The sequence below is a fragment of the Ursus americanus genome, chromosome 1 (assembly GCF_024610735.1).
Source record: "Ursus americanus isolate L20-20 chromosome 1, mUrsAme1.1.p, whole genome shotgun sequence".
Classification (NCBI taxonomy): Eukaryota; Metazoa; Chordata; class Mammalia; order Carnivora; family Ursidae; genus Ursus; species Ursus americanus.
The window spans coordinates 11,714,571-11,741,931 of record NC_142127.1 but is presented as its reverse complement, the minus strand read 5'-3'; the positions used below and the strand labels follow the sequence as shown (position 1 = coordinate 11,741,931).

Sequence of the window (27,361 nt, the reverse complement as noted above, 5' to 3'; positions counted from 1 at the left end):
AATAAAAAAAATTATTATTAAAAAAACAACAGCAAAAAACAAAAAACCCAATCAACTCCTAGTGTTCTTTACTATGGACAACAGCAGCTCTGCGGGGTGCCGGGTAGCTCAGTCGGTTGAGCCTCTGACTCTTGATTTCAGCTCAAGTCATGATCTCAGGGTCGTGAGATGGAGCCCAGCACCAGGCTCTGAACTGGGGATGGAGCCTGCTTAAGATTCTCTCTCTCCCTCCCCAACACCACCACCCCTCTCCCCCAGCTCTTTCATTCTCAAAAAAAAAAAAAAAAAAAGAGCAGCTCCCCAAGAAGGAGCATGAGGGCAGGGTGGAGAGGTCCGTCGCGCTGTGATCTGGGCTGTTAGAGGCTGCAGTTAGCCGGGCTCTCTGTCCTCCTCCTCCGTTATACCCTACCTAGCTCATCAAGAAGGGGCTGTCCTGCCTTGGGTTTGTGCACGTGCGCGAGGCAGGTACGTGCTGCCTCACGCCTGCTTTCATTTTTGGGGCTGAATAGTCTTGTCACTGGTGGTAATTTCTTTTTCTTCCCTCCACTGACATCATTTTATTGAAGTCATTAATGGGGAGATTAATATTTTCTACAGGGAAAGGGACATAAAGAGCTTCTGCCCTTAGTTCATCTCTTGTGAGATGAGATTATAGGCAGCGTGAAGGTTTGCCTTCTGTGAGTGGGTTTTTGTGATGACAAGGACTACAGGCACCGCTTCCTTCGTGTGTTTGCATTCTGGCATCACTCCCTGCACCACTCTGCCCCCAGCTTGTGAGAGGACATGCCCTGAGTCCCCAGAAGGTGTGACTGTCATGGCTGAGGGCCACTCTGGTGTAACTCATGTTTTTAAAGGGATCAAAAGTTAAGAGATGTGGTGGTATTAGCGAGGACTCATCTGGTTGTAACGGTAGAAAACTGGCTACGTCTGGTTTCTAGACAGTCATCAAATCCTTATTACTGTCAAAATGGCCCAAGTACAGAGCCACAAACTGATGAAAACTCCACACTGGCCCCAGACTGAATGATTCTCTGTAAAGCTATCTCTGGAACTCCCACAATGCTTATCGATTCCTCTTTGCTCTTCTGAGGCATAATACCCTCTCACTTCAGAACTCAGTTTGATAATTATTTGCATTTTTTATAGAGCATTTCTGGAAACTAAAATGCTCTCAGGATCCTAAGGAATGAATCTCTAATGGTAGAATTTCAGGAACCAAAGATCCAGTGAAGAAGAGGCTGTGGGCGAGAGAGGAAGCCGCTGGTGAAAGCTGGCTTCCTCGTCTACACAACAGGGGTAACACTACTCACTTAGGAAGGCTTCTAGGAGGAGCAGCACCATGCTTGGCCCATAGCAGGTGTTCAATCCATGGGGCTACTGGTAAGAGCTGCCTTTAAACCAGCAGCCTGCGGAGCCGGCGCTGCACACTGCAGGGCTAGAGGCATGCTGGGAACCCACGCTGCGGACACTTAAGGTGCGTCTTCAGGACTGGGAGCACATTCCCAGGACAAGCAGAAGAGGCCTGCTCTTCTCAAGGCCTTCTCCAGAACCAGTACGAGATCCCGGCCGCACCAGAGAAAACAAGCTCTCTCACCTTCATTCTGCTCTGCTTGATTCCTTCTACGATCTGTTCCATCTGACGTAAAAACTGGTCCCGGGCAGTAGGGGAGGCCATGGCTCTGAAAAGAACAATTGGCAGAGTGAAGACCAGCATACAGGACGCTCAGGAAGGGGGAGGTGTCAAGGAGTCGGCCCCATGCTCAGATGATGCCTTTGTGAGGTGTGCTGGACCCCTGGGGGCCCCTGGGTCCCAGGCAGTCAGGGATTCTAAACTCTGAGGAATGCACGACCACTAGCCTCATCTCATAACTGAATATGAATCTTTTCCCCCCTTTTCTCTATAATTCGCTTAAGTAATTTGTGTTAGAATTCTTAAAGCAAAACAAAATGTTATTAAAATCAACAAAAACATTTCTTCCTTTGATGATGACATCCACTGCCTAAGAAATGAATTCCACTTAGTTTTTAGAAATCTGAGGATTTGGAGGCACTGCTCAAGATGAGTAGACACATTCTGAGATTCCCCTAAAACCACGGTCAGGACACCTGGTCCTGTTTCTACAGGCAGCAGCTAAATGAGTGGATTTCCTGGTGTCCTGAAACCGTTCCCTTATCCTCCTGTTCTGCGCTGGGAATGGCCCCAGAAGGATCAGAGCACACGGATACAGGGACTGAGAATTCTTCCACAGGACGGGCTGGCAGAGCAGAGCTTATCACAGCACCATCAAACACTCAACACTGTAGCCTCTCTCAATTATCCGGAAATGATGATGAAGCCACCATTTTTAGAAACGTCACAGGTTATAACTCACTAATTGACTCTGAATCTTATCAGGGAGCTGTGGTTTTTTGTTTGTTTGTTTTTGGTTTGTTTTTAATTAGAAATGGAGCTTAAGATCTAGAGTTCATAATCCATTCAGATCTTAGTCACCAGTCACCTGCCAGGGGCTAAGAGAGGTTTGTGCTGGAAGCAAAAGGAGTCGGCTGTAGAGACAGCAAGCCCTGGGCTGCCGGACTTGCGGGCTGGCATGACTTGGGGACAGGTGAGCCTTGCCATACAATTTGTGGGGAAAAAGAATTCTTATCTGAATAAAGTAGTTTAGAAGATGCACACTGACCTAAAAACAAAACCTGTCATTAGATCTTAAAAATCTTTTTAAAAATTAGATTATTTCCTTATCAAATTGTGGAGCACCTCTGTGTGCTCAAGAACTAATGGTTCTGATCTAATCTTAACAAGACAAAAGTAATCAACAGAGAGATTACAGTTGTGAGGCACAAATTATTTGAAAGTTACTTTTTTCCCCAAGATATTCCTTAGTGTTTCTCAGACTCACTCTAACGTCGCTGTATTTTTGCAGGAACACTGAGACCGTATAAAGCGAGACACAGATGCACTCAGCAGTAGGGGTGAAAGTGTAAAAACCACCTGTCTAGCCCTGTCTCACTGCCGTAATTCCTGTCATAGGGAGGCAAGCCGAATGCACAGTGCAGGGTACACCGGGGTACTGACAGGAAGGAGGACGGCCAGTACTTACTGTGAGAAGTTCTCATGAATTGAGTTCAGCAGGCTGATCTGAGGAGGAAAGGAAAAGAAAAAGGAAAAACTATAAGCACAAGGAGGAAAGATCCCTGCATGGCCGCAAGCACTGCAAAGCTGTCTTGCCCCTGGATACTGCTTCTGAAAGCAGCGCAGCTTGTTTACCGAGATGAAAGAACAAGAGAAAAGAGCAGCGCGTTCTTAGCCTCACAGCTTTTCCCTGAGTATCTACCTTCTGACAACCCACGACCCCAGGGATGTAGGAAGAGGGCTCCTAGAAGGACCTAAATTCCACAAAGACATTAGGGCCCTTTGGGCAGCTGCCATGGGTCCTTGCTTCCTCAGCAAACGGTGTTCTTTATTTTCAGGGCTATCAGCTTAGCAGAGGGTCAGTTGGGGTGGAGAGCGAGGACACAGTGCCCATCCTATAATTTCGCCACATGGCCAGCTGCCGGGCGGCTCTGAGAGCCTACATGGGAATGCATCACTCAACGGCCCACTCCTGTGGAGAACGCCTTAGCCCGCACAGGAGGACCCTCTTGCTGCCCCACTGATACAGTCTGAGGCAGGGCTCTGAGTCCAGGGTCCAGAAACCTCGATCTTCTTTCTGGCTGTGTCACTAACTCAGCCTGTCATTTACCCTCCTTGGACCTCAGTCTGTAACATGGAAATGATATTCTTGTCCTTAGGACTCCACAGGGATGCTTGAAAGCTAAAACAGCACAGGCATAAATGGATTTGGAATAAAAGGCACAATTTATCCAAATATAAAGTTCTATGTCAATGTGGCTTGGAATTAAAAAGCTCCCACCCTGCCCCTGCACACTCCTAGCTTTTAAAAGAATGCAACAACTTTAAACACTACTGATGAAGGAAGGTGATGGATTTCTCAGAAGGGGCTGGCCCGTCCCTAAGTTAGGGTTGGTAAATCTTCCCCTCACTAGGTGGAACGATCCCAAGGCCACGGTGTGGAGCAGAGCTATGCCCTACACCCCAGGTCTGACACTAAATCACACCAAATGCACTCAACTTATGTATTCAAGTATTTATCGAATGCCTGTCATGTGCCTGTCACTGTGTAAGACCGCAGATATAGAGAAAAACAGAACTCAACATCCCTCCTCAGGAAGTGTCCTCTAGGAAGAGAGAGATTGATCTGGTTTGATTGACAACAGCCAATAAAGGTGATGCTAATTACACATGCCTCCATTTGGGGGATCACGTGAAAGATGCAGCTGCAATACAGTTCTTAGGTTCAAGGTGACGATGAAATGGAAACTAATTCTGCTGACCTCGAGGGGAGGGGGTAGGCAGAACTATACACGTGCCAGGAGCCACCAGATGCAAGGACCTTCACTGTCATTTCCCATTCTGTCTCCTTCATTATCATACAAAGCACGTGGGATGCCCTCTTTACAGAATAAAACCCAAATCTGTCTGACTCCGAAGTGTATGCTCTCTCCACCCCATTGTGCTGCTGCTGTGACGACCACATTGTTCCTTTCCCTCTTGAAACATAGCTACACCCTGCCACCCTGCTCCAGTCATCTGTCGTCCGACGTGAGGGAGCCCTGAATCATGAGTGGATTCAACCTGAGTGTCAGAGGTCACGGAGGGGGCGTCAGTGCCTGGGGCAATCCTTTTCACTCCTGGGGGCCACGGATGATTAAATAGCTAGTTTCTCTGCGTCAACTTGAACGAGCCCACCATCCATTTTATTTGGCTGGTTCTTTCTTTCCTTTAAAACTCAAACTAAAGTTTCGCCAGCCCAGGCCCCCTCCATGTGCCCCTGTTTCTCTCTAGACGTCATTCCTCACGAAGCACTAGGAAACCGCGGTCCACCAGCCCCACGTCAGCCCATGCACCTGTGCAACGTTCGCTCCGAGGCGGCTCTTCCTCTCTAACTTTGTGACCCAGCACTGGGCACAGAGCAGGAGCTCCTTCCACTTACGCCGACTGCCTCCCAGACATTCAGCTCGTCTGAACTTCCTGGGGTCAACAGCCCTGGTCTCTGCTCATCTGATTAAGTTATTTTCTTTTCATACAGGTTCTTACCTCTTTTTCCAAATAAACCTTTTTATCGTCCAGGGTATTATATAAAGTGAAGAACTGCTTGGTTTCTTTGTGCACTGCTGAAACTGTAAATGCAAAGAAATCAGCACACGGGTAAGAAAATGGATCAGACAATCCTAAGTACCTCCTGCCCTGGAGGCGCATCCACAGGAGCCCGGCGTGTCCTGGCATCTGCGGGAGCCGCGAGGTGCACACAAGCCTGTGCAGAGCTGCTGCGGGCTGGCCCCTGGGAGGAGGTGCCAAGGAACCTGGCAGCATGTGGGACAGGTGTGGGAGGGAGAGGCCCACCTCTCAGGTGAGGCATCCGGGGGAGGTGGGGGAAGGTGGCAAGGATGGGGAAGCCAGCATGCCATCTCCTCCCGCTTATGTGGCTTCCTCCCTTCCCACCTGGGCAGCAGCCACAGCCTGCTCCCCTCTGTAATCCCCATGCTTAGCACGGGCCTATGCAGCAGGCCCTCCAAAATACCAACGGGATGAATGACATGCCTAACCTAGGGCAGAATATGTGCCTAGAACTTTCTTCCCATTTCTGTACATATGACTAAGGGGAGGTCTTGTTTACCAGACTCCCAACATCCTTCCCCATAAAATTACTCTGCATCTCTGTCCACCTTTTCTTCTTCACTCTTCCCTATAGAATGACTTAGGAGGAAAGCACCAGATTCTAGGACTGGGACTGGGCTGTATTCACTAGAGGACGAGGTCAATGCAGGGAAGGGTTCCTGTCTACAGACTAGATCGGAGTTGGGTCTGACAGAGTTGAGAAGGGGTCCTAGGCACAGGTAACGAGAGGAGTTGAGGCCTAAGACGTGTGTCAAAGTGCCTGGTGTGTTGCGGGGTGGTGTGTGGACTGGGGAAACCAGAATGTGGGCTCAGAGGGGGAAAGGGGTCCTCCAGGCAGGCCGCTTAGACTGGGGAGGTTCTGGAGATAATAAGGAGAGACACTTTCTTCAGGAGGCCCGGGGAGCTCCTGAAGACTGGTCAGCAGAGAGAGAGGTGACATGGCAGGCAGGTGAGGGACTCAGAGAAGGGTATACAGACTGGCTAATGGTCATCCAGCTGAGCTCTGACACAGGAGCAGCTATCACAGTAGCAGTGGGAACAGAGAGGCAGTGACAACTTTGAGGGCCACTCTGAACCTGACAGGACCAGCTCACTGATTCCGGCTGGGGGACACCCAGTCCTGGATTACTGGGTGAATACAGTGCTGTCAAAGTCAAGGACCAGACCACACGGGCAAGAAAGTTCATCGAGAAGAACAATGAGTGAGGACTGATCCAGAGACGCTCTATCACGGAGGGCTCAGGTCCCGGGTGAGGCTAGAAAGCAGATGGGGAGCTCAGTGGAGCCAGACGGCTGACCAGGAAGAGGGCGGGTTCGAAACGTCACTCTAAGAGCCCCATTAGCTCAATCTGTCCACAGACAGGGCAGCAGAGCACCCCAGGGCTGCTCCTGGGGCTAGGGGTCACTGAGCAGAGGGCTATGCGGAATGAGGGAGCCCCTTCCAGTGGCGTCTTTCACAAACTGTGCTACGATGCACACCCTACCATGCTTGCATGGGACAGAACCCTCGCCTCCCAGGACCAGTCTTGAGAGTGTTCGTGGTCGAGGCACCTACTCTGGCGGTAGAGTTCAATAAATCTCTTCTGATACTGTATGAGCTCAGCTCGGCTGGGTACTTCATCAATCTTGCGATGCAAAATTGCTATTTCTCGATTTCTTCGAGCCTAAATGCAAAAGGAAGGGAGAGACAACACTATTTGGTAAAAGGTCTTATGTATTCTCTGGGGAGCCAAAATACTGCCCCCACCTCCTGAGCATAACCCCACACCCCACCCAAAAATCCACTATTGGCCTGAGGTCCCCATCTCAGACTCTGGTGGACCCTCCTCCCACTTTGCAACACACGCTGAAGGGGTGTGTGGCTATGAACTAGAACCAGAGAAGGCAGCAAATGAATGGCTAGGGACGGAAGATTCTAAGAGGGAAGGGCTTTTGTGGACAGCCCTCAGCCATCCCTCTAGGCCCCCAATGGACTCTAGAGTAGCCGATTCCGCCATCACCAGATGGGGAATGGGAATGAAAAGGAAGGCCTACCCGATGATGAACGGATGCCACCCCGCTGCCTCCATATAAATTCCAAATTCCTTAGCCTATAGTTTAGTCCTACAGTACTCTCTAGCACTTTCGCCCTACCGTGGACTGGGGGTACAGGAGCCAAACCGGCCACTGACGGCACCTGGGGAGGCAGGGCGGTGTGGTGTGGCTGGGCTCCCATACCTCTCCCTTTTTTCTGTGCCACCCCATCTTGCTCTCTGGCCTGCCCCGCTCACAGAAGCGAGTGGGGGTCTCTAAGTACTGGGGAAATACAAGCCTCCTGGTGAGAAACCCACCAAAACCAAAGTAGGGTCTCTGTGGCTCTGGTCAGAGGGAAAAATGGGCTTGTCCTCTTGGCCAAGGCTACCCTGCCCCTGGGTGCACAGGCTTGGACTCCTGCGTTTGTTTTCTCCAGGAATCTTACTGTTTTTACTGCATCTCTAACCTCTCCCTTTCTACTGGCTCCTTCTTACCAGCATTTAGATAAAATAAAGTCCCTCACCCCTCAACAGCCCTTCACTAAGCCCTGATCACCTCTCAGCTAGCAGCCTCTTTCTTTCTTTCTTTCTTTTTTTTTTTTTTTAAAAGATTTTATTTATTTATTTACCAGAGATAGACACAGCCAGCGAGAGAGGAAACACAAGCGGGGGGAGTGGGAGAGGAAGAAGCAGGCTCATAGCGGAGGAGCCTGATGTGGGGCTCGATCTCGTAACACCGGGATCACGCCCTGAGCTGAAGGCAGACGCTTAACGACTGCACCACCCAGGCGCCCCCCTTAGCAGCCTCTTTCTTCTGCAATAACAGCCCCCAGTGCCTGCAGCTGCCCCTGGGCTGTCAGTCATCCTTCTCCCCACTGGCAGCTGGCTTCTCCCATCACTACTGCACTGCTCTCACCAAGGTCACCACAGACCTTCTCTGGGAGATGGTTCGTAGATAATTGTCAGCTTCTAGCCTTCTTGATTTCTAGCAAAATTTATCATTCTCCCTGCTTGGCCCTCTGCTCAGCTTCCACAAGACCCTGGCTTCCCCATGCCTCCAGCTACCTCACTGGGGGGTTCCTCCTTTTCCTCTGCCTGTCCTCACACAGGTTTCACCACATGGTCACAGCTTTGGTTCTCACCGACACAGTGCTACCACCCAATCTCCAGCCCAGGCTAGCCTGAGCATTACACCTGACACCCAATCACTTCTTGGACATTTCTACTTGGTTTTAAGAGCTGCAAACAGATCTCAGTAATTCACTCCTATTCACACACACCCCCTTGAGCCCTATTCTTTCTTTAATGTTTTTTTTCAATGAATAATACAAGTATTCACCCAAGTCAGAAAATTCAAGCACCATCCTTGACTCCTCTGTTTCTTTGACCCAACTGATGCTAAGTTCCATCAGAGATAGCTTCTTATTCTCTCCTGTGCCAGTTCATTTCCACCCAGCCCCGTGGTCCACGCCCTGGCTCAGGCCCTCAACAGGCTTCCGGTTTTACTGCAGCCTCCCTCTAGCGAGTCTGAAGCTGCCCAAGACAGGGAATTTGCATATATCTTGGTTCTCAAATAGCCAGCCAGCTCCCAGAAAACGGGCCATCCCGTTTACTATTCCTGGTGCCTAACACAACACCGAATATACACACAGTAAGCACGCAGTCACAGTATTCAAGTAAGCAGTTGTATTTTCCTGCTTTCGTTTAATTCTGTTTCTTTAAAGATTAGCAGTGTCCCCGTATCAAGGACAAATATGATGTACCCGAATTTAACCCGACAGCTCAGCAAAGTAAGCATGAGCCAGAGACAGGAGAGATAGGGGGCTCACTAGCCCCTGCAGCCCTTTGACCATTCCCGTCGGAGCCTGGCTTTCTCTTCCCTGAGAGCAGGGAGAAGGCCCAAGGCAAAGGATGACACGAGTTCACTCTGGGCTTCTGAGCTTCCATGAGGCAGATCCTGGCAATGCAAGGGATTTTGCAATGAAATTTTGACTCTATGTGACTTTAACTTTGGACCCAACTCTAAAACCTGCTTCTCCCATATTTGATGGCTTTCTTACAAACCTCCAAGGTTATCAAATTAGACTGCTAAAATGGGCACGTGATTTTAGAAGAAAAGTACTAGACAAGAGTGTTGGAACGTAAATGCTGGCCTTGGCACTTACCAGCTGCTTGACTTTGGACAAGTACTTAACTGATTTGAGTCAATTTCGTCATATAGAAAATGAAGCTAATACCTACTCTCCACCTAGGGACCTCAATCAAATCCATCGAGATGACCGTGAAAGTAACATACTGATGTGAGGTGTTATTGTCAACATCTTAAACCACATAGTTCCACTCCAGACAGAAAACTGGCCAACAGCAGCCTCCGTACCCATCCTTCTTAGATACTGGGACTTCCTCGTTCTCTACAGGATACTGTAGGTGTATTTAGGTGTTTTTTTGTTCTTGCTTTCACTTACCTGTAGTAAACGGATCTTATAAAGCTTCTCCTTCTCCATGTTATACCGTCTGTCTAGGTCTTCCTAAAAATCGGAAAAGGACACAATTATCTAAGAGCAGGAAATGTTCATTCTTCGATGACGTCTTTTGAAACTGAGTATTTTTGTATCTCTCCATTCTGAGGCCCCAAATTTCTTTTCTCAAATGGCTGAATTTAGGGTCTGGGTCCTGTGTCATGTGAGATCCTGAGACTCTTTCATCTCACTGCATAACAGTTCTTCCTTCTTCTGGGGTTTAGCGTTCTTAAGTGAAGTATCCCCCAAATTTATGTGCCCCCCGAAAAACTATGATGATAAGGAGATCATTATTACTTAAATAATCAGTTGTTCTAAGTCCCCGTGCTTACAGTGACGCTTTCTTTATTCCTACTTAGAGCTACATTGTCCAACATGATAGCCGTTAGCTCTGTTTAAATTTACATTAACTAAAATGTAAAAATATTCAGTTTCTCAATTGCAACAGGCACACGTCAAGTGCTCAGTAGCCACAAGGAGCTAGTGGCTATCATACTGAACAGTGTAGCTACAGACACTGCCATCACTGCAGAAAGTTCTTCCGACAGCACTGAGGTACGAGAGAGAAACCAGCTCTCACTGAAGCCCAGGAGGTAAGAGGCATCGCTAGATGGTTTGCTGCATCAAAGAGAGCTACGAAAGGGGTCAGAGGTGTCTTCTCCCACAGCACATGTGTGTGGACGTGCACGCACACCGCCCCCCCGCCCCTCAGTCTCCTCCACAGGGCTCAGCTGCGTGCAAACCCACACGACTGCACTACAGGACTCTGAAAGCTCATTCTCTAGTCTGAGGGCAAAAGGGAAGAGGCAAACACTGAAGGAGGCAAATGTTTAGAGGCTCTCCTGCTTTGCTCTTCTTCCTCCTTTTCCTTTTTTCCTTCTCCAGGACATTGGTTGGAGAGCTGGGAGCACTGGTTTTATTCAGAGCAGGGGTCCGCAAACTACTGCCCGTGAGCTAAAACCATACTACCCTTGGGCCAAATTCGCCTCACTGCCTATTTTTGTCAATAAAGTTTTACAGGAACATGGCCATGTCCTTTCATCTACATACTGACTGTGGCTGCTACAGTGGGGTTGGCACACCATGCTGAAAATATTTCCCATTTGGCCCTATATAGTTTTCTGACCTTGGAATGTAGTACAGTAGTTTTTCCCCCTGCATCAGCCCCGCCCCTCAGAGCCTATGCGCTATGACCAGCCTGTGTGGCCAAGGCACGATTCTCCCCTCCTCAGCTGAGATGCCACAGCAGACACACAATGCCTGCACAAAGTGCTGGGAGAAAACCCAGCAGAATGGCGGCCTTCAGGGCCGTCCCTGGGGAGACCCTGCTTCCATCTGAAGGGCTATGTGTGTACAATGGGGCGATGGCCCCGAGAGCCCGCACATGGAGTAGTGGTCAGAGAGAAAATTAAAGTAGCCATGAGAAGTTGTCAGGGAGGGCACAAAGCTGGCCACCACGCCCACGGAGGACAATGGAGGTGCTGAGAATGGGTAGGCACTTACATTATGAGTCATCACAGGGGTTAGGGCACCATGTGGCTCTCCGGCAGACAGGCTCTGAAACGATGAAAAGTAATGCACACTTTCCTGAGTGAGGGGAATGGGACGGAAGCTGTGGGTCCGCATGTAGGAAGGGGTCGGAGTGGCGATGGGGGCAGTTCACAGATTTTAAATTGTTCCTAAATGAGTGTCACACCCGAACAAGCCAAACAGCAACTGTCTTGGAACGTAATAATCCCTCTAACAAGATGTGACTGCTAAGAAGAGAACTAGCACCTGAAAGTCTGATTTGTACAAACTCAGAGGCTGACCGGGCTGACGAGTTGAGCCCTAGAGGTGCAAAGTTTTAGAGACAACCGGAAAGGCCAGCTGCGTGATGATGGTTCCGGGACACCACTGCACGGCCAGACTCTGCTGCTCCTCCGTGCCAGTCCTGTCCCACCAGCCGGAGGCACCCCCACAACATACGTGCTGCACAGCCAGGGGCACAGTCCCCCAGCGGAGGGCGCGTGGACTGGTGCTGGCTGGCTTGAACCCGTCTCTTCCCTCCCTGAGCCTTGAGCTGCCTGAGCTGGTTCTAAAGGGAGCGGGTGCAGTCAGGACTCTGAGACCATGTCCAGCTCGTGCATCCTAAGCACAGGGGGCCTCAGGGAATGCGCTTGGAATGAAGTGTGAGAAGGGAAAAACACACACAGCAATCTCTACAGTCTTATCTGGTGAAAGAAACACTTTTCTTTCTGGTCTGTGTTTTAACTTAACGTTTAATGGAAATTCACATGAGCTCCTTAGAGGAGCAAGTCCTCTGTCCTGAGAGCAGCTGGTCGGACGTGTTCGTACATCCAGCATGTTCAGGGCTGCTGGGGCTCTGACGCTGCCTCTTGTTTCTTGCTCACTGCTGCCTTTTAGGGGTGGGGCCTGTCCCGAGGCAGGAGTGGAGGATGAAAGGAATAAAGCGGTACAACACTTAGAGCACAGGTCGCATGGGAACCAGAGCTCAGAAGGTTCCCAGAAATACCCCTTCCCTAACTGGTGGGAGACGCCAGACTTGTCACTTGGTTATTCCCGTCTGGGGTTGCTGCTGTGCACACCCACTGCTGCCTTTTACCCAACAGTGGAGGAGAAAGGGAGGGACGGAAATCTAAGAAAACCCTGTGATGAAAAACAGTTGAGAAGTGTGTGTTCAGAGGAACGGTTACGACGAACTGGCCGGTCCTTCTTAGCATCACACTCTTTGCTGCAGTCCTCCAGAAATCCTTCCACTTATAAGTCACAGCAGCACCTAACACGTCCTTCGGAGCCTGTATTTACCTTTTCTTCTCCGCCTGGTACTCTCTCGGCTTTCAGGTTTTCAATTTCCTGCTGCAGCCGTGTCATCTCCTCCTTTAAAAGCCAAACAAACATTTACAAAACTCAGATGAGCTGGTAAATGGACCTGTGCACACACCGCCCCTGGGCCAGACCGCCAGGAACGAGTGCTTATCACACAATAGACAACCTATGTTCATGGCACAGCCTGGTTCATATGATGTTATCCTTTCATATTTTATAAGACTTTTAAATATATGTATATTAAATTAGCGTTTGTTAGACTATGTTTGTTAGACTGTGCTGTCAATTTGAGGTTTGGCACATCTAGTTGCTAATCTCACTCGCTTCTGGTACCCCTGGGGGCACCCACCGTAGCACCCTATTCATCTTACACGACTGACAGAACTGCTCCAGGAATCTACTTTTTCCGACGGCACCAGAACAGGACGCCACAACAGGACAAGGGGAGGTAAGGCGAGAGACTTCACAAGAGTCCTGGTTCAAGGTCTGCTGGCATCAAGCAACACTTACTCGACAATGTGCTTTAAACTCTTGTTCCTGACTTTTCAGACTTTCGTTCATGGCTACCAGTGCTCTCAAGTTCTGCAGGATACTGAAGAGAGAAGACCAAACAATGACATACGGAAAGCTGTGATGATTTTCTGAATCACAACTAAAACCAAGCCCCCAGCTAAAGAGGGGCTCCCTTTTTAAGTTCCTTTGTCTCTCCCAAGAGTGTCTAATGGGTTCTCCACAAGTGATAATGACTACCATTTAACTGACATTATTACTCATTTATACACCTGAGTCCATCAGGCCACATCCAAACAAACATCACAGAACCTAGAAGTAAAATGTCAACTCAGAAACATCAATGAGTTTCAAGAGTCCTGGATCTCCTTGGTACCAATTACTCAACAGTACTCTGAGCATAGACAGTATCACAAACCATTTCTAATTTCCATGAAAAGGAAACAAATTGCTTAGGGTCATTAAAAGAATTAATTTGAAAATAAAAATGTCAAGTACCTGACGGACTTTGCTCCATATCATGAAAGAAGGGTTTCTGATTATCAAGCCAAGTAATCTGTGGGTACTTGTTGGCTAACAATGTCCTTCAAATCTGGGACTGCTTACAGTATCATTCAGATGAAAGACACTTATGGAGCTTTTATCACCTAACTGATTTGGTGCTAAAAAGGTCAAATGTAAGTGTGTCTTATATGTAATTTAAATTGGTAAAGACGATTAATTTAAAATGAAAAAAAAAAAAAGCCCAGCAGCTGTTTCTTGGTTAAAAAAAAAAAAAATACTGCACCTTTAATCCCAAGGAGGCAGGGCTGAAATGTTACCAGTAAAAAAACTGGTAGCAAGGGTTGACTCCAAGGAGGACTGGGTGGCTGGGGCACAGGGGTGGGAGGAAGACTTTCACCACACATCTTTTTGTTCTGCGAATGTATTTTTTGGTTCTTAAAAACAGAAAAACCAAAAAAGCAAAAGCTAAAGCAAAAACGTGCTGCTTCTGCTGCCAAGGGGAATCATGAGAACAAGGTGTCTGACTCAGTACGGCCCAACAAGGCAGCGTGTGCCCGAGAACGGGGAGTTGCCATGTTCTGGATCGGGCATGTGGAATGACATGACCTGCGTGGGGCTGGAGGCAATGACTCTGGGCTCCTTGGTCTTGTGCTCAAGCAAAATCAACTACCAGGCACTGGCAGAATTACTTTCTTCCAGGAGAAAATACACACAGGCTGAAACCCCTCACCTGGGATCCGCTTTGGATTCTATCTTCTCCAGGGCTGCTTGCTCTTTGTCCAGCTTCTCACTGTGACGCTTCAGCTGAGAGAGAGAGAGAGACAGAGAGAAAGAGAGAGAAAGGAGGTGCTGGTGCTAGGGACTGGGGAGGACAGAAGAGTGAGCGCACCCTCCCTCCCGCGGCTCACATCTGCGCCCCACTTTTGGCAGCTGGCCCAGCCCGCTGGACCTGGCTGTACGCTGAGAAAATAGGTGGACGAGAGAAACAGGATGGGGTGGGGAGCATGACACGGAAAGGTCAAACCCGGACCCTTCTGGTACAAGAAACCTTGGCAATAGCTCTAAATCACAGCAGTAGATGGGTGGAAAGCCAAAAGTAACACTGACAGCAGGTGCCTTTCAGCAGGGCGGTAGGAAGGGGTAAACAACAAGAGGCTACAAGAGACAGACCTGGTTGAAATGCCACACTACCATGGTCATGGCTAGTAGCAGAGGTAGGGTTAAGTCCATCTTCTTGAATAATTTCACTTTCTTTTTCTGAGTCAGACAGGATTTTAAAATAGAAATTTTAAAGAAACTCAGATTTCCATTTATAAGGTGTACAGTTATAGAATGCTAAGCTGCTAAAAGAAGTAAGAACAAAGCAGCTCTTTTACGATGATCTCTAGGCTCTACTGTGAGCTGGAAGAAAACGATGTACAAAACACTGATGCCATGTCTTTCCAATGTGTATAAGGGAGTGTATACCCCAAATATATACATGTATAATAGGCTATACATGTTACTTGTATATGCACGAAATATTTCTGAAACTGGTTACCCCCTGGAGAGGGTAATTATATGGTTGTACTGTTGTACTGTTACAGCAGTACTTTTTGAATTTTGAATTTTTGAATTTTGAATTGGGTGAATTGTGCTACCTACTAAAAAAAAAAAAAAAAAAAAAAAAAAAAAAGCAAGTTAAGAAAGTTCCAAGAGTACTAGCTGAAAACAGAAGAGCACAAGTTACAATGAGCCCTTCTTGCCTCAACTCCTAAAAAACCCAGACAATTACGCTCAAACATGGGAGCGGGTACCTTAGGGCCAAGCTGGCCAACAGAGAGGCAGGGCTGAGGAGGCCTGCTGTGTGGGGTCAGCAGACACAGGAAGGTTGGTCTGCAGGGCTGGGATCACAGTAAGAGAGCCAGCTGGGCTGAGCAGTGAAGCGTGCCTCCCCTAACCTCGAGCTAGAGCTCAAGTCCCAGGGGCAGGCAGGCTCCTAGAATAGGCAAGACCCGACTGGTGAAAGGTGGAGTGCCCAGACCCCAATACTACTTACTCCTGGCTGATCTCACTTAATAGTAGAACCCACCCTTCCAGAATAATCACACGGAGCAGGCTGCATACAATGGGTACAGAATCCAATTCCCGTTGGTAACGGGAAGTTTCAGAATCAAAGATAAGCATACCACCAAGAACTATCAAACATCTGAAGGAAGATAAAACCACGAATGAGGAAAAAAAACTGAACAAATGAATTTTGATCTGAAGAAAGTTTATAGATCATGAAAAACCCTAGACACAATTAATGCCCTTAGAGAAATGGGAGAGAATGCTGCATATACTACAAAGAATCAACCTCACACACAGGAAATTAAAGTCGTGATTGCTGAAATTAAAAAGCGGACAGGCTAGAAGCGAGCGGCCAGCCGAGGCAGGGGCACGAAGCCTACTCGCAGGTGTCACGTACTGCCATCCGTCCTTGACCTTCCCTGCCCTGCTCGACTTCACTCGATCTGCTGGAAAGACAGGTCTTCCCTGTTTTTCGGTACTGCCAGGTTATCCTGGGAGGGCAGGTGTCACTGAGAAGGTGAAACCAGGGTACACGGAGGGGAAAGGGGTCAGAGTGCTCGTGCTGGCCAATCCTTGACTGGAACAGATAAGGAGGCTGAGGCCCATGGGTGAAGTTCATTACTTACTCAGGGGTCTGGTCTTCAGTATTCTGACCAGTCAGGCTTCTTCAGAAGTGGCTGAGGGCCAGGTTTGGAACAGCCTCCCATTGCCCTAGATGGGACTTAGTGTGACTGCCCTACTACAGAGAGAGGGAGCTCTCGGAGAGGTCTTTGGGGCCACACAGCCAAGGCTGGAGCTCTGGCAGCCTCTGCACGGCTTCAGTGCCCCATCTGCAGAACAGGGATGGTAACAGTGTTGCTAGCCTGGTTACAGAGAGTCAGGGGACTAGTACAAGGGAGGTGCCCAGAGCACACCCAGCACACACTGATGCTGGCTGCTATGATTATCTGAGGATAAGACCATCCCTATTATTGACTTAAATCACATTCCTTACCTTTCTAGCACATGGAAGGAGCTCAACAAATACCTGATTTAGTGTTTAGTACAAAGAAAACGACTTCAGAGCCACACAGGATTTATATCCTAAGGCACGTGAGTGTCTTAGGAAATTGATATCAAGATGCTTTGCCTTTAATCTCCCCCAGATGGTTATACAAGGGCTGATCCATGACTTGGCAAACTTCATGCCAGGGACTCTATGGCATTAACATTTAGATAGCGGCAGGGGTTTCACCCCAGGAGTCTGCCATCCAGCCCCCAGGAATGCAGTCAGAACAGTGTAAGGAAAGCTCGTCCGTCCAAATGCAACACAGGCATCTTTGGAAAGAATGAAAAAAAAATTCATTCTCTCATTCTTTTGCTGCCCTTTTCAAACATTCCGACAATCACTGAAGAGACTAGCCCAGGTCAGAATTTAAAAGTTTTGTCAGCTTGATAGCAAGGCAGTGACCTGAGTGCTACATACTGCTACAGAAACAAGCATTTTAAGTGGGCAAATTTGATGTGAAATTTAAAGAAAAGAGGGGGACTGCCTTAGTCTGAGAGAGGTCTTTGAGGATCAGTTCTGCTTCCACGTGGTTCAGAAAGTACTGGGCGGGGCCCTGTATGCGGTCCTTAATAAGTATAGCCAGAGCTCGAGCACCAAAATCACATCGAGGAGAGACCATCGGATCCAGATGAGGACAGCTTTCTATGGAAATGCGAGGGACAGAAATAGCAAAACTCTGCTCATGACAGAGCTGGCATGGGAAGTGTTTGTTTTCCTGGCCCGGTTTCCTAGGCAATGAGAAGTGGGAGGTAAACGACATTCTAACACTGATCGGAGATGGCACACTCGACCCAGGTCAGAAAACAGATCCCGTGGTTTGAAATATACCCACTGCCCTCCTCCTCCTCCTGAGACCCCGTCCCTCATCCAGCCTAGAAGAAAACTGGCTATTCTGAACAACAAATTACAGCCCTCTGCAGTGCTCTCATCTTATAAAAAGAAACCTTCTCATTCTTTAGGAATTCAGTATTTTGAAGTGGGGTTTGTAGCGGAGCAGGGCCCACTTACCGTGAGGGGCCCTTCAAGCTCTGTGAGGCCCGTGCCCCTGCCCATCAGCCTGGCCTCCCTCAGGAAGCCCTTCCCGATCCTCAGGGCCCATGGCAACGTCTCCTGCCAAGACCGCTGAGCCCTTAGAATGCGGCAGCGTGGGTACACTGACGGCAAGGGTCACGCACTACCAGGTGCTTGTCCTCTGTGCCCACGTGGCCCTGAGCCCCGAGACGCCGCACAGACTGATGATACAGGGCACTTCATGAGTGGTGCAGGTCAAAAGTGGTTCTGAAAATCGCCTCACCTCTGTCAGACTTTGCTTTGTTTCATCATATCTGGCTTGTAGGCTGGTATGACTTGCCTGCAGCTGGAAAAGAAAGAGAAAAGATACCTGCTCTCATTCAGTCCTCAAACAGCACAGCTGTGGGTGGTCTCCCCGCCTCACGGACGGGAAAATGGAAATTCACCGGAGATATAAACTGAGTGAATGTGAGACTTTTAGAATGGTTCCAACAACACATGAAGACAAAATTCATACAATTAGCACCAACCGCATGTCAGGTGACCAACTAGATATTTGGCATAAATCCTATCATTGCATCCCTACATGCAATGGAAGAAGACATTTTTCTTATTTTACAGATAAGGAAATAGAGACTCAGAGGGGTTGAGTTACTTAACAAAAGTTTCACGGCTGCTAACTGATAAAGCCACGACTCAAACCCAGGTCTGACTTCTCTGTACAGCTATAATCAGTTCACTTAACCAATGTGCCCAATCCCAGAATACAAACTGCATTTTGCAATTCAGGATTCTGGCACAGAAAATGACTGGCTGGCAAACAATCTGAGACAGAAGAAAGAATTCAGGACTTCAACACGAAGAGACAGAAAATGAATTACCTTTCCAGTTCAAAGTTACACAACTGTAACCTTAGATCAGGAAAATGTCATTTCTCTTTTCCTTCCCAAAAAATATATCCTCGTGCTGTCTGTGAACTTTCAGAAATCTGAAAACATTCATCAAAAGCTCAAAGGGTTTGTACATTTTCACTTTTGAAAAGGGGAAGTGGCAGAAAACGACACCAGGCTCTGGCTGTTAGCAGTGTACAAATAAACAATGAGAAGTTTTATCCTGTATCTCAATGATTGCTTCAAAATAACTTGCCCCATCCTTGAACATGTAAGCAACCCATTAAGAATTATGTCACCTTCAGAAATCATTACTCCTAAATCATGCTTCCAGTCTTCATGACCGATGAATGGTTACATTTCCAACAAGGCCTATCAAGAAGTCAACTCAAGCAGAGAGCAAGAGTGATAAAGCAGGGAAGCAGGCGGGCTCTGGCTTTTCCCTTTTCAAAGGAAGCCATCTGTGCAATGAGAACTTTCACTGACTTGTTTGTGTAACTGGCAGAGAAGAGGACTTCTGGAGAGTTTGTTTTTTCTCCTGAAAAATGATTGATCTCTTGAAGCCCTTTTTTGGCTCCAGGAAGGGGTCCTGGCATTTCCCACCTTCCTGTCCACTTCTCACCCAGGCACCCACCCAGCCCCCCATCTGACATTTACCCAATGCTCTGCGCACATGAGGTGTGTGGGAGGAGGTGATGAATACGACACAGTCCTTGCCTGCAAGGATCTGCACCAGTGAACTGGGAATCAGAGTATGAGAATAGCTGGGGTAGAGCCAGGCTCAGGGGAGGCCCAAGGAGAGTCTGGCTCATCAGGGAGTCTAAGGAAGGCTTCACCACAAAGACTCATGCAAGCTGGATCTTGGCAGGGATATCACTTGCTAAGAAAGGAAGACTCATCTCTTTGATTAATTTAACTAATAAGAGCTCTCTTCATCTGCATATCTGACCACCTTTTCTCAAACAGGGGATGTCCCAATAGCTTAGCCTACTTTTCATCTTGTTAGAATCCTTCATGATTGTCCTACCCTCATTTTCTTCTTCATCATTAACCCCTAGACTCACCCCCAAATTCAGCAGTGGGTTACCACCCCCTTTCTGGCTTCCTCTTTCCTTCCTCAACCTCAGGTTTCTGCTCAGCTACCCACTAGCTGCGTTCCAATTCTATGCCTCTGTAGCACATTCCCTTGTCGGACCATGAGATGCTCTTTACTCCTTCTCTTGCTCTGCCCCCCTTCCATTTCTGTTGGGCTAGGACTCTCCCCATGGTTGTCACCAAGGCCACGCGTGCATCCTGCTTGCTTTCCACCTGCATGACCTTGGAACAGGGGTTCTTGGATTTAAAGAGCTTGGATTCTCTCATATATTATTGGTAGACACATAAACTGGTAAAATGGTGAATAATTTGATAGTTTCGAGCAAAATAAAAAATGTCTATATTTTTGACCCAGCAATTCCACTTCCTAAAATCAATCTTATACAAATACATATTTGCACCAAGATGACCGTTTTGCAAAGATGATCACGGTAGCATAAATTTAGAGCTGGGGGGAGGGATCCTGAAACAACCTCCATACCCACGAACAGGGGACAAGTACAGTGATTATAGCACGTATACACTACATTGCACTACGCAGGCGATTTGAAACAATGAGGCAGACCTACACATTCAAAATCTTGGTTTTACCAGTAGTAAGCAGTGTGGTCACAGGCAAAACTAGTTCACTGCTCTGCTTCTGTTTCCTTATTCATAAAATGAGGGTAGCAGTAGTACCTCCTCCACAAGGACGTCGTGTGAAAAGAAGGAGCGAGTCCTTCATTCATCTCCACAGCCTAGTTCTCTGCCTAGCCCCGAGCAGTGCTCAGCGAACATCGGTCAATCAATAAATGCTATTCTTAAGTCTTGCGACCTTCTTCTAGAGCAAGGCTGCCAATTTTTCCAGTTTGGGCCAGGCTTTGTGAGCCACGTTTGGAAACGGCCAAGTAGTAAATATTACAGGCTTTCTGGGCCATGCGGTCTCTGCTGCAACTACTTAGTTCTGCCCCTGGAGCTTGAAAGCTGCTACAGAAAATACGTAAACAAACAGATGCGCAAGTATTCCAATAAAACCTCACTTACAAAAACAGGTGGCAGCTGGCTTGGCCCCAGGGCTGTAGTATGCTAATCCCCGTGCTCGAACCTCCATTCTAACATGGACATCTTCACTCCTTCCCCAGTTTCTCCCTTCTTGAAGTTTTGTATTACTTGAATGACATTATAAAAAGAAAACACCAACCTCTTCCAGATGTTTAGTCTTCTGCAAAATCTGCTTGTTCAAGGAGATGACTTTTCGACGATGAAGTTGGGAGGTTCCTAATTTTTCTGGACTTTCTTCGGCTGACAGCTCAGACTGCTGTGGGAAACAGGGAGGGCAAGCCCAAAGGATTTAATTAGCCCCCTTCAGTTTACATAAGACAGACCCATCCCTGCTCACCCCGGGCAGAGCACTACTTGACAGCCTGTCAAAACCAAGCCGGGGCAGCCATGGGGTCCTTTGCAAAACCCAGGTCCAGGGAAGAAGATTCTGACACAAAGATCAAGATCCTTACCAATGGAATCTGCACTCCTGGCAGAGGGACCGGCATGTGCAGAAGCACAGGAATATATAACTGTGGTTATGCTGCTATCATATAGGCAACAGGCACCATCAAAGGGTTTTAAAGAGAGGAATAATATGGACGTATCAATATCTTCGTAAGACAGCTCTGGAGTTAACAAGAATGATGAAATGATTCACTTTCACTGAAGTATTGTAAGTATACGGTCAAAAAGTTTAACTGTTTGGAAGCATTTATAATGAAAAACAATAGCCTATTAACTTATTTCTCCCCATCCACGGGTCCATTCCCTTTTAACCATTTCTTATTTCTACTCTTGTGGTGTTCACAAAGGATAGATCTGAGAGGGATGGAACTTGCTGACAGGGCAGTAGGATTCCTGAAACTGAACGTGAGGAGGGGAGGGAGAAAAAGGGTGGAGCAGGAAGCAGAGACTTGTCAGGCCTCGAAGCGAGTCAGGGAGAGATTTCTGGGTGAATGCAGCAACAGCACTGAGAAGCCACAAGGAGGAGGAGGTAGCTTGGTATGGACACCGAACACAAACATCAGCCTCAGGACAAACAAATTAAAAGGTCGATCCTACTATAACAGGAGTCCTTCCAGTACTTCTTAGATGATCATAAAAAAGCTTAGATGAGCTTACTAAACAAATGCCCATTTCCACCACACTTCCTTTTTGACTGGAAGTATCCCCCAGTACCAAACTAAACACCGATTTTAAGCCCAAGTGCAATACAGCTATTTGGGTATTTGATTTTCCCTGCATGTTTTAACAGTGATCATAAGCTTGAAAGACGGGAAGATCTGCCCATGGGGAAAAGAGATGGGAAAGTGAGGGGGTGGAGAAATTGGGTGGAATAGTCACCATTTATTTTGGTTAAGGATTTCCCTGAATAATTCAGCAGTACCACTAACAGATGATGAGTTTTTGCTGCTTAACGGCTCCGGAGGTGGGGAGCAACCAGCAGGATATGGCTGCATAAAACAGTGAGGAACATCGCTTTCCATCTCCTGGACAGGTGGGCCATAAAGGAAATAGAAAAACTAAGCATTTGGTATTGCAACATATCTAGCCCTGAAACTTGGGACTTCAGAAAATGTCAATTAACGTACTCCAGCTTATCTGAATCTCTGGGAATTGGAGTTAACTTTTAAAAATACACTTGGTCATTATCAAGATTTTCACAACCTGTAGTCTAGGGAGGGAGAATTGTTTCTGAAAATGATTTGAGAATAAAAATGAGGGCGAAGGAAGGACCACTCCCTCTTGATTTCTAAATCACTTGTCAGAAACAGAATTATAATGAACTAATTATATCTCCTTTACTTTGATGGTGTCACCCTGAACTATGCTATTAATTTGGCTACTTTTGTCTGCTATATATTTAATACCTTTTTCTTATGGTTCATTTTCAGATTTGGGTTTTAACATCCAACTCAGATTCCTGGACACTGATTTCCAGCATGTCTCTGGCATATCCTCAGAGCATTTAACTTAACTCGCAGAATTACATAAGCCTTCTAGCTCATGATTTATTGACATTTGAAATAGGATTAATTCCCTGTTCACTGGAACAACCCCATAGGTTATGCCCCTATGTCTGATGTCAGAATTATCTTGAATAACCTGACCTCCTCCAGCTTGCCTGTGTGGCTCTGGACCAGACAGAGTTGTGGGCTGGCAGGCTCCAGGGGATCAGTGTCTCACTCATGCCCCAGTCTTCCTCCAGTCTTTGGGGGCAAGCACATACTCATTCAGTGCTATTCTGTACCTCTGGCCTGGCCTGGATGGCGTCTCCAAGTTTTAGGAGATTTGCTGATGAACTGCTTTTATGGCCAAGGTCCTAAGACCATGAAAAGTGTATTTCCCACCCAGCTTCTTTACCTACCTGGCATACATACAACTTTGTTTTACAATCAAGACCTGTGACTTCACTTCTAAGAACGTTTCTCGCAGGAAAACCAGTAGCTATCTTGATATCTGGAAAGAAGGTTTCCAGGCTGGTTGGCTATCTCTCTCTTTCTCTTTTTCTCTATCTTTCTATCTAGATTTAATTTTTAGCCACATGGTCCCTCAAGGCCCTCATAGGGGTCTTTGGGGTCAAAATCTTTTTCATAATACTGTCATTTTTTTCCCATTCTCATTCTCTCATGATAATACAGTGAAGTTTTCCAGATGTTACATGTCACGTGATAATATCACTGATGTTAATACGTAAAGCATTTATTATTGTTCTTTGTAAATGAATTAATATGTAAGCTATTGAGACCTCAGTAGCTTTTAAGAGTTCTTAAAGGGTCCTGAACCTGAAAATTTTGAGAACCTCTACTTTAATCTAAGGGGCCTGGCTCACTTGAGAATCATGTATTGGTCTCAATCATTGATTGGGGCAGCCTTATTTGCAAGGAACTCCAATCAGTGGAGTGGGCCCACACATCACATATAACATTGAGAGAGGAAAGTTCTTTCTGATTCCACTCCTTCACTAGACAGGTGATTCACAGAACCATACACATAGAGAGAAAATACAGTGCACAGAAAGAACCTGGAAGTCACTCTACAAGCTTACTATATCTGTTATGATATGCTCTAAGCAGACACGGGCTTTCAAAATCCTTTCTCATATTGATAGGTAGCAATTCTCACTGCTAAGTGCAGTGCCTTAAATTTGAATCTGCAAAGTGTTAATAATGTACGTTACTATCAGAACATTAAATGCCATTTCCATATCTGACATTTCTCTAGCCCAATTGAAATGAGTAATATGCACATAAACAGGCCCATCGTTCATATGAGTTTGTAGGTTCCTCTGTTTGCCTTTGAATCTAGAGATGGTGCTATGCAGAGTGCTTTGTTTAATGGAAAGTTATTTTTGTGCAGATATAACCGTTTATTCTAGAGCTGAATTGAAGAGTGTTAACCTGGGCAATGGAAAGCTGATGGCTCTATTTTTCAAGCATACTTTTTGTTAAACAATCTAGAGATGGATAAAGGCAGGAACAGGTCTTTAGAGCATCTGGCATCCTGGTCACTGACAGTCACAGTGAGAAGGGAATTGAAGATGATGAAGTTGATCTAGAAGGATGAGACGAAGCTGGACAGATGGAGGACAGGACAGGAAACTTTACAGTAAATCCTTGACAGAAACAATTTAAATCCTTGGGGCATCTTAACTGATTTCTACGTGAAAAGTGCAATCTTTCTCAAAGAATGCCAATCATGTACAAATAATTCCATTTGTGTTTACACTGGAGAGAGAGCTAAAGAGCCAATCTAATTTTGTTCAACATTTTCAGATTAAGAACGTGCTTTCAAAACCACAGCATGGATTAAGACGACTTCTAGTGCAGATGCAATGTTTCCTAATAACGGACAGATATTCACAACTTCCACTGTTAGGGGAACCAGCTTTAAATGTCATTCGATAATATTAGTCTTGTTCAAAATAGTAAATTCCTAAGGGAAGCAAAAAATGATTACTTTAGCTAAAACTATACACTTTTATAATGAAAGAGACCCCGAAGGTTATCTACATAACAACCTTCTTCCTAAAATAGGAATCTCTCCTATATTACCTCTCTCCCCGCACTAAAATATGGTACCTAAGTGGGATCTTTCAGTAAGAAAGATCCCTATCTCATGATACAGTTCTCTGTCCCGAACAGATGGACTTCAGTTTCTGGCACCTTGACGAACCCTTCCATTGAAAGCAAATGGACAGATGATATAAAATATTTTATTTATTTATTTATTTATTTATTTATTTATTTATTTATTTATTTATTTATTTATTTATTTAGAGAGTGAAAGCGTTCACACAGTAGGTGAGGGCAGGGGAGAGAGAGAGAGAGAGAAAGAATCTCAAGCAGACTCCCTGCTGAGTGCAGAGCCTGACATGGGGCTCAATCTCATGACTGTGAGATCATGAACTGAGCTGAAATCAAGGGTCAGATACTTAACCAACTGAGCCACCCAGGCACCCCCAAAATATTTATTTTTTAATTATTTAAAAAAACCTATGAGCTAACAAGAATGTAAGAAAATCTGCAAGGCCAAAGAGTTAATGCAAGTGGAGCTCCAGGAAGGTGTATATGTGTGTGTGTGTGTGTGTGTGTGTGTGTATAAAACCACTGAGGCTGGCTTTTTTCTTGAAGTACTTGCCAACACCAGGTGATCGCAAGTGTTGATTTTTATAAATCAATAACTGCTCTGCATAAACAAGTGAAAGAAGAAAATATCTGCAGTGAGATTTTGTAACACATTGGTCCAGTTCTGTAATCTAAATGTACACACTACCTGGATTGTCCAAAAAAATCCACAAGTCAAGACATGTATACGACGGACTTGGGCTGGGGTGTCTCCAGATGCTTGCCAGAAGTAAAAGCAAATACGCTCTGGAAGAACAGAGATTCAACACTAGGCTTCAAAGAATTTCTACAGGTGAATTTCCAGGGCATACGAACTTACCATCAAAATTCAAAAGCATGTACAAAGTACGAGCAAAAAGCCAGCAGAAACAGACAGAATCAGACCTGCAAAGACTCAAACATGAAGCAACAGAGATGAAGTGTGATCGCTCTTTCACGTAACAGATTCACCTAAAAGTATCCACTTCTCTTTCCTCTCCCCTTTCTATAAAACACATCAGTATCCTTCCCCATCTTGGCTACCACCCTCTAGATATACTCTAGCTGACAAGTGACCTTTTCAAGTACTCTTCCCTGGAGTCTGAGCCCTGCAGATGGGGTGGGACTATTCGCTTACCCTCTTTGCTTCCACTGATGAAACTGGATACATAAACATTCTTTTCAGTATTCCTGACTCCCACTAATGAAATCCCATGAATTTCAAAGACCCATATTCATGTAATCCTGCCGAGTCTAAGGCACGGCTCTGGGTTTCCGAGGCAGGAAATATGGTATATTTGCCCAGAAAGCTCTTAACATTTAGGGGGCATGAACAAAATCCAGAACTTCCCACTTTTATCTCCATGAACTACTGTCAGGTCAGATGGAAGCTCACCAAATCCTGAATTGGTATGACTGATTTTTCTGAAATTAAATGAAACAGTTCACATATACCTTCTTTAACAAATGAATTTGTTTGGGCTCATAATTTCAATCTAAGATATTTTTGAATGTTGATACTATTCTCCAGTGTGCTAGCCACCTCTTCTTTTTTAGCTTTAAATGATGTTCAAATCTGACAAAACTAATTATATGCCTTTATCCAAATTGATAAAGACTCTGAAAGGTATAGGTTATGCTGTGCAGCTTGAGACAATCCTACCAGGTCAAACAATTCATTAGCTGATACCATTTTTTTTTCTCTCCTTTTTTTTTTTTTTTTTTTTTTTTTTTACTGTTACTGTGTATAGCATCAGTCCTTCAGATTTTAGGAAATCTTGGAATATTTTAGAAACCCCACATTTAGCATCATTCTCTCCAGATTTATAGGGTTTCTGAATCTCTAAATTCAGATTATGGTTTTTAAATCTCTCTATCCCACCTTCCTTCACTTTGCTCAATTAACCTTTACGCAGACCCTATTATGTGTGAGGCACAGTGGTAGGTAGTGGGGACACAGAAAAAGACACAGACCTTACCCCTGGACCTCCAGAGTCTAGTCAGGTAAAACCGACTCATTCACAGATAAAGGTGTTATCCTTCACATTCTCCCCAAGCCTAAATTGAGCCACAGAAGAAGAGAGTTTTGAAAGCTTTTCTTCTTCCGTCTTCTACTTCCCTTCCGTTTTTCCTCCCTTCAACAAATGTTCATGAAAACCCTATTATGTTAGGCACTGGGGATATACAATGATCTCAGCCCTCATTTACAGCAAACTATTGCTATAGTTTGCCTAGTCCTGGGAGACAGGTAGAGACAAATGAAAACTGCACTGGTAGCAGTTCTCGGAAGGAGACTACCAGGAGTGGGGCCATACAAGATCACAGAAGAACACATCTTAGGAAGGAAAGCCACCCTTCATGGCCACTGGGAGAGTCTCCGCACAAACTTGCAGACACTTGTCAACCTCTACTGAGCATTTGTTAAGGGTTAGGCAACAGAGAGAGAGAGATGAAAGATGAAATCTTAGCTCTCTGGAAGTTTACAGAATTAGGGTGTGAGTTGTCTAACACTTGTGACCTTGTGTG

The 27,361-nt window shown here is 46.2% G+C and overlaps 1 protein-coding gene across 4 annotated transcripts in view; it reads right to left on the bottom strand.

Annotated features, from left to right (window-relative positions):
* The window catches only part of CCDC93 (CCC complex scaffolding subunit CCDC93), a 93,093-nt gene that overhangs the window by 14,781 nt on the left and 50,951 nt on the right, over window positions 1–27,361 (bottom strand). For all 4 annotated transcript variants that reach the window (XM_045804072.2, XM_045804073.2, XM_045804074.2 and 1 more), the window contains 11 exons: window positions 20,887–21,003; window positions 18,005–18,067; window positions 14,341–14,414; window positions 13,107–13,188; window positions 12,576–12,647; window positions 11,271–11,324; window positions 9,714–9,776; window positions 6,792–6,900; window positions 5,156–5,238; window positions 3,099–3,136; window positions 1,595–1,679 (listed from right to left, as the gene is read on the bottom strand). In XM_045804072.2, the coding sequence (XP_045660028.1) occupies window positions 1,595–1,679; window positions 3,099–3,136; window positions 5,156–5,238; window positions 6,792–6,900; window positions 9,714–9,776; window positions 11,271–11,324; window positions 12,576–12,647; window positions 13,107–13,188; window positions 14,341–14,414; window positions 18,005–18,067; window positions 20,887–21,003 (840 nt within the window). The remainder of the gene's footprint in view (window positions 1–1,594; window positions 1,680–3,098; window positions 3,137–5,155; window positions 5,239–6,791; window positions 6,901–9,713; window positions 9,777–11,270; window positions 11,325–12,575; window positions 12,648–13,106; window positions 13,189–14,340; window positions 14,415–18,004; window positions 18,068–20,886; window positions 21,004–27,361) is intronic.